Source organism: Macadamia integrifolia, chromosome 11 (genome assembly GCF_013358625.1).
Source record: "Macadamia integrifolia cultivar HAES 741 chromosome 11, SCU_Mint_v3, whole genome shotgun sequence".
Lineage (NCBI taxonomy): Eukaryota > Viridiplantae > Streptophyta > Magnoliopsida > Proteales > Proteaceae > Macadamia > Macadamia integrifolia.
Window position 1 is genome coordinate 19462994 of NC_056567.1, and position 12275 is coordinate 19475268.

A 12275-nucleotide genomic window follows, 5' to 3' on the forward strand; every position below is an offset into this window, starting at 1 on the left:
CTTAGATATCATTCATCTCTCTACTTGGTTCAATGATTATATTTTCTTCTTTATTTATAGGCATTCCAATCATGTAGTTGATTCCCTAGCTCGGAAGGTACTATCAAGTTCGTGTAAGATAGTCTGGTCAAATTTCACTCCATGGCTAATGGAGAGTTATCACTCTCCAACCCCCCACGTGTCCCCACACGAAATCAATATGTTCATTTTCACAAAAAAAAAAAAAAAAAAAAAAAAAAAAAAAGGAAGACAAAGGGTAGAAGAAATTTGGAACGACCTTAAAGAGATGGAAGCTTAAATTTTGTAGGGGAGTACCAAATCGTGACCTTGGATTTCAATGCCTTTACTGTTTGTTAGATTTTTTTTGTGCAAAATGGACGATTCTAGGTTTATTGGGTTCGATTCCGAATAATTCTGAATCTGAATCGGTAGTGACCGATTCCATCACCGATTCAAGTTTTAAAACCCTGCTCAGGAAGTGTGGAGTATGAACTTATCAGTCTTTGAGTTATTTCCATGGTAATGAAGACTGTTCTTCGATGCAACTCGCTTCCTTTCGGCATCATCTGTGCAAGGCGCCTACCTCAGACGCCATTGCCATTGCATTCGAGAACCTCGATTCTCCCTTTGTTCTGCACCAATTCTTCAACCATAGCTGTAACCCTAGACAGGGACCTCGCTTACGGACCTTCTCTTCTTAAGGGCAAAAGACCATATCTACAAGAACAAGGACGACAACAACACCAGCTCCCTCACTTTCCCGTAAGAATCCCTAATGAGGAGGAAAAGGAGGAAGAAGAAGAAGGGAGTCTAATCGATAAGGAGAGCTTCTCTCGTGTCTTCGACGTAGCTGCTATTAGGGTCCCTTCAGAGGATTGTTTTGCCCTTGAAAACCGTTTAAGAGGCCATCTCTTGAACTGGCCTCGAGTTCGGAACATCGCTAGGGTTCCTGGGGATGAAATGGACGATGAATTTAGGAAGATTTTGGGAGAGCAGTGCTGCAATGGAGACGGTGACGACGAAGAAGTAAGGTTAGTTGATTTGGACCGGCGTATATATGGGAAAGCTGATGGTGATGGCGAGAGTCTGAGCCCAATTTTGTATAGGGACATGCTGGCAAAGACGTTCAATTCCCGTGGTTTTGTGAAATTCCGGAACCTTGCTAAGATTTCGAGACCGAAAAGGAAGAACAGGAGAAAGGAGGGTGAGGGAATTCAAGGGAAGAAGAGAATTGGGAAGAATGATTTTGTCGTGGTCGAGGTTATTGAAGACAATGACGAAGAAGACGATATGAGCGGCCTTCTAGGCGATGACTTTAAAAGGGGAAGATGGAGAGGTTCCACGAGGTTGCTGCTTCTGGACGAGCAATATGCTAACAAAGGAGTCGAAGACCTCCCCGAGGCTGTCAAGGTGGCTGTTCCCACACTGTGATCCTCTTTGAGGTGCTTTATTTTATTTTTCTCCTATTTTTCCCGGTTTGGAAGTAAATCTATAATGGAGATAGGGTGTTTGCACTATGGGTAACGACGTGAAATTTTATTCAGGCTGTGTTAAAAGTAGATGCCACGCAAACTTCATCAAAATGTGAACTCGTTCGATGTGGGCTGACCTTGTTTTACGATTATTGGCAAATGCATGAGGTATTGAGCCCTCCCCCAATCGTAATTCTTAAATTCTTTTTTATATTGTTATGTATGAAGTAGATTGGCCTTATTTTCTTGGAAGAAGCTCCAATTTTGTTAGCCACCGGCTATTTTCAAGGAAGTTTCAATTTGAAATTAATGATGCTTCACTGATACATTGATCTGTTTTGAAGTTCAAGTTACAGTGGGTTTGAGGTTATATATTTTCTTGCAGATCTTAGAATCCCTGCTACCAAAGGGTTTGATTGTTCCTGCGGCTTTTGAAACGGTTGGGCACATAGCACACCTGAACCTTAGAGATGAACATTTACCGTACAAGAAACTCATTGCTCAGGTGCTTATATTTAACACTATTAGTTGTTGCTGGGACAATTCCATTTCTGAAAATGGTTCTTGTAAACAGTATGTAATGATAAAAGGTTTTGTCTCTTTCAGGTGGTCTTGGATAAAAATAAACACAAGATACAAACAGTTGTCAATAAGGTTGATGCCATTCAGAACGAATACAGAACAATGCAGCTTGAAGTTCTTTCTGGCAATCATTCGCTTGTAACTACTGTTGTTGAGAATGGGATTCGGTTCAATGTTGATTTAGCCACAGTGTATGCTATTTCCTTACCTGAAAAAAAAAAGAGTGTATAACAAAAACCTGTTGAACTAATGCTTATGGGCTGTTAGAAGTCATTTTGCAGAATCCATTGCTTGGTTTTTCTGTTATATCATTAAACATGATTTGGACCTTACTTGTTCCATATATTTTAGGTTTCCAAAAATATGAGTTTTCAGTAAATGATGAGAACCAATTTACTATACAAACTTTAGGTCCAGAAGCAGAAGCATGATTAGTAGAAGTCCATCTGTGCAACATTGGCACCTCTTTTGTTTCTCCATGGTAGGTCATAGAGTCCAGGATCAGAGGCATGATTTGTAAGGTAGCTAGCTAGCTATCTAATTTTTGTACATCTTGTATTTCTCTTGTTTGCATGTGTGTCTATTCACAAGTACAACTGCACAATTTTGCATGGAAGTAAAGCATTTTCTAGGTGTACTTTCATTAAGAAGCTGGCTGCAATAAAGGTCTGGGACTTTGTCATAGATGCCAGATTTCTTTGCTTTGATTTGCGCCAGCGAGTTGGATTTCTGGTTGGTCACTGTTGGAAACTCTTTGGTTAATCTTGGATGCATTTGTTGCTTATTGCTATTTGTTAAATATTCCCTTGGCACATACTTGACATGATCCTCCATTTCAGGTCAGTTCTTTTCCTACAAAATTAGAAGGACCATTGTCCTTGTGCTAGATACCACATTGGTTTGAAATTGACGTAGTTTTGAAATATGTTTCAATTGTGACACAACATGAAATTTCCATTTTCGAGAGCATGGTATTGCTGCATGCCTTCAAATGAGCTACTGACCTTTGGATTTAGTTATCTTGGCTGTTGGGACACCAAAAGAATTTTTTTTTTTTGGGGGGGGGGGTTACCGAACATTGTTTGCTTATGGTCCTTGCTAATTGCTTTTGAAGTTCTCTAAAATAAGTTTTAGCATGTCTGGAATCTCCAAAGTACTCCTTTTTGATTAAATGAATTCCTTGAAAGACCATTGGGCCTTTATTCCACATATCTGTGTGTTGGTTTGGGTTAAAATTTCCTATTGGTTGGTTTATAAGAACACTGGTATGATTCCATCCTGGTATTTTGGTCTAAAGCATAACCACAGCAGTTTTGGTTGCATGCATGGTGGATTGATGAGAAGGATCCACTTGTTCTTTCTATGCAGATATTGGAATTCAAGATTGGCAACTGAAAGACAAAGACTTGTCAACTTCTTCACAAGCAAAGATGTTGTTTGTATGTTTCTCTCTTTGCCTTAGTTTGATTGTTGCCACTACAGTTTGCTCTAGTTTGGAAATTTCTGTTATAAATATTGAGACTCTGTGTGTCTTTCGTTACCGAGGGTCCACCATTGAATTTGTTTTTCATAATGAATGAAGAAAACAGGAAGGATTCTCCTCAGGTGTATTACAGTAGATATTAGAAATTGCAATCTGGTATATAGTTTTGTAATGGGAAACCTTAACATGCTTGTGGTATTGTATCTATGGGACGTGATACAATGCCTATGCTAGAACTTGCATGGATGCTTATAGTTCAGTGATGCTTATAGTTCAGTTTTTCATTACTAACCATAAATTGTGTTGTTCTCTTATAGGTTCCAAAAATTTCTTTATTTTAACATATCAATGCTGTATTCTTTGAAATCTTACCATAATCATATGGAGCTCTGTACATTTTAGAATTTTCATTGAAGGCGGCAAGATATGAGTATTGGTTGAAAGGATACTTTTAGTTTCTAGACTAGAAGTAAAAGCATGGTTGGTGGGGGGTTGAATAAGATAACCTCCCGGATAGAATCCCAAACCAACCCAACTCATATATTCAACCCAACAAATAACAGAAAATCAGATGAGAGCCAAATTACAGGAATCAGTCACAAATAGATGGAATCAGGATGTTTTCGCTGCTAGATTGGGGAAATATTTATGCATTTCCCAATTGGGCTCTGTTTGAGAAAGTTATCTATAAATTCCTCATTTTTTTTTTTTTATCATTCTCTCTCCCCTTGCCCCTGCTATGCAATGATATTTGACTTCTGCAGAGAATGCCAAACAAAGTTGATTCTTATACTTAAGGAAATATTTGGACCCAGAAAGCCTAATTTACAATGAATAATGTCCAAACTCCTGCCATCAGGAGCAGTGTAATGGGGTATGTAATCACCCAAAGGCTGAGATTAAATGCACAACAAGATCTAGAACAACAGGTCAGTCCATAACCCTCAGATAGAGCAATATCAGCAACCTGGTTTAGGTTGATCATATCTGTTTGCAACTCTGGTCACAAGGTCTTTTAGATGTATGGAATGGTTGCCAAAATTAAAAGTGAATCTGACATTTAGATTGGAATCAATGAGTTATGAAAATAGATGGGGGAAAAAAGTTAGAAACTTTATTTATTTATTTATTTATTTTTTTGGGTGGAATCTTACTGTAGACACCGAATTTTGTCACCTCACGGCAATGATGACAATATGAAGAATACATGTTGGACATTTTAGACTTGGAGAATTTTCAAGCTTAGAGTAGAAAATGACCATTTTTTCCGCTATAAACTTTCAAGAGAAAATGTTTTCAAAAATTGGAATTTGATATTGTGGATTATTGTCGTTTGTCCCCTCAAGCCAGACATTACACTTTGATGCGAGAATTATGCGAATCGATACCCGATTCTCTCTTTCACTATATGATCCGGGTCCCTACTTTATGCATATTTTCGTTAAGGTATTCAGTCGAGACTACAATCGGGTCTCACATCATTGGATAGTGCTCGGATTGAGCTTTCCAACGACATATTACTCGTTGAATTCTGACTAATGGTTTGAAAGATATGACCCCCGAAAGTTGACTCAAAAGTTCTATATCAGATTCCATTCCGAGCAACCAGGGAGTGCCACATGACGCCCAAACCCTTTTGTCCAAAAGCAAGCATTTTTTGACAATTCTCTCTAGTTTTTTAGTCCCACATCGGAAATAAGAGAGAATTGTCTCAAGTCCCAGGGCTATAAGTATAGCCCTTCCTCTCTTCTAAAAGGGAGGAGAAAAAATTGAGAATTTGGGAGAGAGGATGGCCCCATCAAGGTTTTGGCTAACTTCTTCCCTCTAAAATCAAATATTCTCCAAGTCCAAAAGTTTAACACATTAATCCTTCCTTGAGCCGGGAGATTTAGTCCGGTTCGGTTCGATTTGGGGCTTGAAGCACAAGGGTTATCTCCCCTTGTTTCTTGATTAAAGCCGAGTTTAAGGTATTTTCTTCTCCTAATTGCAATTTAGAACTAATTTATCTAATTTAATAGATTAGGTTCTAATTTATTTATAATTGGTTCATATAGATTAATTAGGTTTAATTAGTTTCATTTTGGTTTAATATGGTTTATTAGATGTAACCCGATTCAATTAGGTGTATTTAGGTTTAATTGGTTTATTTAGATTAATTAGATTTAATTAGTTTCAATTTGGTTTAATATGGTTTATTAGATGTAACTCGATTCAATTAGGTGTATTTAGGTTTAATTGGTTCATTTAGATTAATTAGATTTAATTAGTTTTAGTTTGGTTTAATATGGTTTGTTAGATTCATCTTAATTTAATCTGGTTTATTTAGGTTTTTTGGTTCAATTAAATATGATTTTTGTTTAATTGGTTTAATTATATTCATTTTAGTTTTATCCGGTTCAATTAGATGTAATTAGGTTCATTCAGACTTAATTATTATTTTTGGTTTGTCTTAATTTAAATTGATTTTGAATTTACATTTGGCTTTATGATTCTACTTAATTGTTAATTGTTTTATCCTTTAGATCTAGGCCCTTGGATTAGGATCCAAGAACCCTAATCCTTTCTCCCTTTTCATCTCTTCTTCCTTTCTTCTCTTAAACACTAGCCGCCCTTTTCTCCCTTCCAAATCTGAAACACACCGAACCCCCCATCTTTCCTCCTGCCACTGAAACCGTTTTCAACCTCCCTTACCTTCCTCTCCAACCACTTCTCTTGCCATGGCCGACCCGTTTCCATCTTCTCAGCTCTTCCCAAACTTTCTTCCCCATTACTGAAACCTCAGACCTGCAACCACTTATTCTTCTCTTTCTTCTTCTTCTTCTTCTTCTTCTTCTTCTTCTTCTTCTTCTTCTCTTTTGTTCCTTGCTGCTGAATCCATAAACCTGCAATTACTTATTCTTCTTCTTCTTCCATGGCCGACACCACTCACCTTCTCCTCCTCTTCTGTTCCTCTTTGCTGAACCTGCAACTCACCTCTCTCCCTTCTCTCTTTCTCCCTTCCCCTGTGACCGAAGCCTATCTCAACTGCCCCTCCTTGCTGCAACTGAAACCCATCTTCTTCTCCTTCATCCTCTCCTCTTCTCCCCCTCCTTTCTCCATAACTGAAATCATGCCTTACTTCTTCCCACTTACCTTTCTCCATAACCGAAATCTGAACCACTATAGCTCCCATCTTCTTCCCTTTGCCAAAATCCATCTCCAACCCATCGTCTTCTCTTCTTCTTCCTATTTTATTTTATTGTTTTTTGTTATTTCTTTAATTTGCTGATTAGATAGTCCATATTTGTAATACTCACAACCTGTTTTTTCATTTCTATTTTCTGTGTGGAATCTTCCCCTCCTTTCGTTCTTTATTTTTATTTTATCAATTTTGGTTTGATTTCAAGTCTGTAATGTATCCGGTCCTAAAATTTAGGGTTGGGATTCCCCTAATTTTAAACTTTAAAATCAAATGATTTTCTTTTGTTTCCCTTTTAATAAAGTATGGGACGTAGTCTAGGGCGCATGTTAGCAAGGGCATGGCTGACCCCCCTCAAATCGGCTCGTAGCATTACGTGCGCATTGGGGATTTAGGTTTTCCTACTATCTCCTATCTTTTGTACTCCAACCCTCACTTGCATTAATGTAGTACTAATCTAGATTGATTAAAGTAATGTAGTTAACTTAATTAGTCATTTCAACTGTTGTTTATTTAATTGTGGTTTGTTAATTTAGCTTTTTAAATCACTGCATTTGATTTCTTCATTCAATTCAATTTATTAAACTTGTGTAATTACCAATCTTTTCCCCTCTAGTGGTTTGTTTATTTTAATCAATCAACTAATTAGTTGTTTAATGTAGGATAATTAACTAGATTAATTAGTTAAAAGATTCTCTTCTCATTAGCTTAACTAGGGTTTTGAAAAATGTTTAACTCATCTTAGGATTAGCTCAAGGTAAACATAATTAGTCCAATTAGGTTTCATAATTAATTTAATTAAGCCTTAGGTTTAGTTTAATCCTCCTATACTAGATTAGGTAGATTAGTAAAAATGCATTCATTTAATGTAATTAATCCATTTCACTTCTATAAATTAATTAGATCTCATTTAATTTATAAATCTTTTTACCAATTAGATTAAGTAGGATTGTAATAATTTATTTCACAAATTACTAGGGATTGAGATTAACCATTTTAATTAATTCAATTTAGGATCTCACAAATTCATTGATCATCCATCTAGGTCAGGCTCTTAATCGAATTAGTTTAATTTAGGGTTTCATAAGTTGCTAAACTAATCCTAGGTTTAGGCTTGTTTAATTAGCTTAATTTAAGACTCATAATTCATTGATTAAATCATTTAGGGTTTTTAATTTTTAATTAGCGTAATCATTTCATTATTTGCTTCATAACCTGGCTAGCATAATTTAGACACTTGGTTTAGGGTTTTCACATGTCATGTTTAGATATATAGTTTAGGGTTTTCAGTGACCTAGATTTAGGACTAGTTAGTAGGGTACAAACAAACTTTGGTCAAACAGAAAGAGACCGGCCTTAGGGCCGGGCAGACTGAGTGCCTAACACCTTCCCAGCTTGTCAGTTGACACTTGTCCAGAATCTTGGTGCAAACCAGCCTTATCCATCAGAGTCATTAGTCTCTCTCCTTTGATTGGGGGAAACATTTATGGGTCCTAGACCCTTTTTAGGTGGCGACTCCCTTTTATTCATAATGTGTATCTCCCCTTGGCATTTGATGACCAGGGAATACTATCTCATTAGGGTCGAACCCTAGTGTGTGTACACGTGCTACGCTCCATATCGCGACCCGGCGGAGGTCCATGATACCTACAGTGGCGACTCCACTGGGGATGTTAGACTCTTGATTGACTATTGTTTGTATAGCTTTGTTTGTACTTTATTGTTTGTATAATGACATGTTATTTTTCACTTTTCATCACTTGCATGTACTTCTTGCATTGAGCACAGCATGCCTTACCCTTATTCACCCCTGTGGTGTAGCTGTCAGGGTCCCTCACATATGTTTAGGCCACCTCCAGTTACATCACACCCCTTGATACCGTGCCATTTAGGCCTGGAATACGGAACTTATCGACGAGGGTGTTACCTTGCGTGCTTGAGGGAGATCACACACATTTAGGTGCGCCCAAAGAGACGCTATTGGTCAACACTTTGAGATCGATCTACTTATGCTATTCCCCTATTGGTATATCAAAGGGACCACGTGCCTTTGATTCATTCTGTGTATACGGGTGATAGGTATATCGGTCTTGTCAAGGTAGCTTTGCCGGTCCTAAACCTAGCCAACATGCATCATATACTTGGACATAGAACCAAAGACTAGGATCAACACAATTAGTGTAATATTGTTTGCGGTTTATGTTGGAACCCCTTGTAGTTATTTTTACCCGTCTCAATCTACCATTCACCAACGGAAGGATTAGATTTATCATTAACATTAAAGGTGCTAGTGTTTATAACTACACCAGTTGTTGATTCTTACAACTGCACCGTATGATTGGTACTGTGGCTATATGCTAACACCACCAGTCCGATGTGGTATAGGTCTCAACCTGGTAAAGGTTTCACACATGCTATCTCGATGTTAACGGTGGACCCAAATTCATCCACCATGGTTTTCGGTGATTGATTCGATGTAGATCCGCCTACATGGAAGTTCTTACACGAACCGCCTTATTTGATCTATCAATTGAGAGTCTCTTCAACTTAGGGGCACTTCCTTTCAGTTTACCACTAAGTTGATGCCACTCTCAATTGACCTAACCCTTGTTTGGTATAGTTGTCCTTGTTTGTGCATGTTTTGACCCTAGTTGTGCTCACGTAGGAGAATGTACTTGTTACCATCTCATCATTTCTTTTGTCCATTTTTCGGTACCAATAAGGAGTGTAATCTGAAGTTTCACTTTCTGATCATATTCTACCCAGTTGAGGCACAATTTCTCGTCAGGAAGGCAATTCCCTAGCCTTGTGGGTCAGAGATCCTAATTCAATTAGACTAGTGAGGCTTTCACCAAAACCCTCATTAGAAGTGTTTCCCGTTTCCCCAGAGGGTATTCTGACCCTAATTCAATTAGACTAGTGAGGCTTTCACCAAAACCCTCATTAGAAGTGTTTCCCGTTTCCCCAGAGGGTACAAATACCATGAGTCAAGATAACATTTCACCAGCAAATCCCGACCCCATGGAGGCCCGTGTCACTAAGATTGAGGAGATGTTAGCAAACTTAACTGCGATGATGCAAACTCAGGCTGGTGTTGCTCGACCGGCAGAAGTTCAGGACCAACGGAGTCGTCTCCATAGTCCTAGGGTTGTTCCTCACCCCAATGTGTTAGGTGTTGAGGATGATGTTGTGATTGACAATAGCCTTGCTATAGGAAAGTCTGAAAGTCTTGAGAACCAAGAGTTGAAGGATAAAGTTAGTCGCCTTGAACACTTGATCAGGAACCTTAAAGGTGTTGAAGATCAAATCATTGATACAGAAGGGTTGTGTTTCTTTCCTCATGTTAGGTTGCCAGAAAAATTTAAATGGACCTCTGAAAAGTTTGATGGTAGGGGTGATCCCCGTACTCACTTAAGATCTTTTATTGGCCAGTTTAGGGGAGGCCGAGGCTTCACGGATGAGCAACTGGGGCAGGCCTTCCAATTTTCACTGACTGGTGCTGCTTAGCATTGGCTAATGGCCCTAGATTCTTCCTCAACCCACACTTGGGACGACATGATGAAGGCGTTTACTCGCCAATACTCCTATAATATAGAGATAGAGTTGACCAGGAGAGTTGGAAACAATAAAGCAAGCAGCAGGTGAAGGGTTCACTAACTATTTGAAAAGGTTTCGTGACAAAGCGGCTCAGATGTGGGATAGGCCAAATGAGAGAGAGCAAGTGGGAATGATAGTGAGAGGATTGCGAGACCCATACCGAAAGTTTTTGTTTGCTCTCCCCATCCTCAACTTTGATGGTTTGATAGTCGCGGCACAACAGGTCGAGGATGCCATCTTCTAAGAGGAACTTCCCAAAATGGATCGGTTTGCAACTGAGTCCAGTAGTAGTAGAAGACCTCCACAATAGAAAAGCTCAGGGGTCAATGCCACAATGTCTACTCTCCCTTCTGCTGCACCAACATCATCCACAACGGTAGCTCCGTTCACACTAGAGCAAGGGACAGCTCCTCCCAGTCGACCTAAGAGGCAGTTCACCAATTTGGGTGCACTCCTGAGTTCAGTTTTTAGCACATTAGCGAAGGCCGGATTGATTTCCACGATTCAACCAAGGCCTTTTCCCGAGCCAAAGCCACGTTGGTATAATCCAGACCTAGTCTGCCACTATCATTGCCAGGAAGGACATACCATAGATAACTGTTTCAATTTGAAACATGCTATACATGACCTTTACAATGCTAAAAAGTTTGAGCTCCGACTAAACAGCCTAATGTAACCACAGATCCTCTTCCAAATCACCAATCAATCAATGCTCTTAGTGAGGATTTGAAAGAATTTGACCCCACCATCTTCATTAGGCGTCTGTCTATCCAGAGCGGGGGGCATGTTCATGTGGTGAAATCAGACGCAAAGCACAAACAGATCAAGATAGTTGAAGGAGAGTTCATGTCAACCTAGAAGTATCAATAAGAAGCATCTGAGACTCTTGAGATGGTACCCTATTTTAAGAACCTGAATGGTCAATTCATTAAGGAAGTGCATGACTTCATACTTTGGGTTTCTAGAACCGTGGCTCGATGAAATATCAGGAAAGGAGTTACTAGGTTTTGAGATCTTCTTTAACTGTGTGGTTGATTGGGCAAAGTCTTAAGCAGTTTGGTAGGCCTATCTGGTGCATCAAGGAGGATTTATGGATGTTAGTAAGCTCTTTAGTACAGAAGTTTTGATGATTATAGAAGACGAAGAGGGGTTGGTCGTGTCTGGGTTCAAATCCTTCGGTGTTATAGGTAGTGAGTCATGTTGTTAGGTATTTCCAGCTTTTTCCCTTTCGGTTTCATGTGAGAAGTTTTATCTTTTTAATTTTGATGTTGTGTCAATTCAATCAAGTTTCCACATGGTGTAATCGTTTCAGTTTTTAATGAAATAGTTTATTTTGAGTATTTTGTTTATTCTCCTCCCCATTTCCATCTCTTGATGATGAATCTTGTAGCGATCTATCGCCTATTTTCTTCAAATCAACAAAAAAGGAATCAAAGAAAAAAAATCAAATATAGAAAAAAGGAAAGAGCAACAAAAAAAAAAGAAGGAAAGAAAAAATAGAGCCCATCAGTCATTCGTCATTCATTTTGGTGCCAGAGCCTTGGTAATAAAAGGTCTTGAGCTCTCCACACATTTGATCCCCTTCCAACGAGTAAGGAGCTTAAAGGGAGTTTTCACATCATTAAGCCTATTAAGGGAGGCCATCCTTGGCAATTAGTTATCCGGGAAAATTCCTGAGAAGTTTAAATCCACTAGTTATCCTTTTTGGGCCTAAGCCTATCCTTTGAAAAGCCCATTATGGCCTACTCATATCCCATGACTAAGGTACCCTTCACATACTTAATCCTACTAGCCTCTGGGGTCTGATTAGAAGACATTTTTTTTACCAGAGCCTAATATTGCAAGGTTGGGGAAAAGCACTTTTCCATTTCAAAATTCAATAACAAAATGATAGTAGAGCTCCAACTTAAAAAAAAAAAAACAAAGAAGAAAAAGAAAAGCAAATTGCCGATTTAAAAAAAAA

At 38.6% G+C, this 12275-nt stretch overlaps 1 protein-coding gene across 2 annotated transcripts in view; it reads left to right on the forward strand.

Annotated features, from left to right (window-relative positions):
- Positions 1-486: 486 nt before the first annotated feature.
- Positions 487-12275, forward strand: part of LOC122094091 (tRNA (guanine(37)-N1)-methyltransferase 1) — a 27055-nt gene continuing 15266 nt past the window's right edge. Inside the window, exons 1-5 of one of the 2 annotated variants that reach the window (XR_006144617.1) lie at positions 487-1410; positions 1545-1640; positions 1858-1977; positions 2079-2245; positions 3423-3493. Coding sequence is in view for 1 of the 2 variants with exons in the window: in XM_042664748.1 (XP_042520682.1) it covers positions 517-1410; positions 1545-1640; positions 1858-1977; positions 2079-2245; positions 3423-3493 (1348 nt within the window). In the remaining variant the exon portion in view is untranslated. The remainder of the gene's footprint in view (positions 1411-1544; positions 1641-1857; positions 1978-2078; positions 2246-3422; positions 3494-12275) is intronic. The other variant, XM_042664748.1, reaches the window with a different exon arrangement.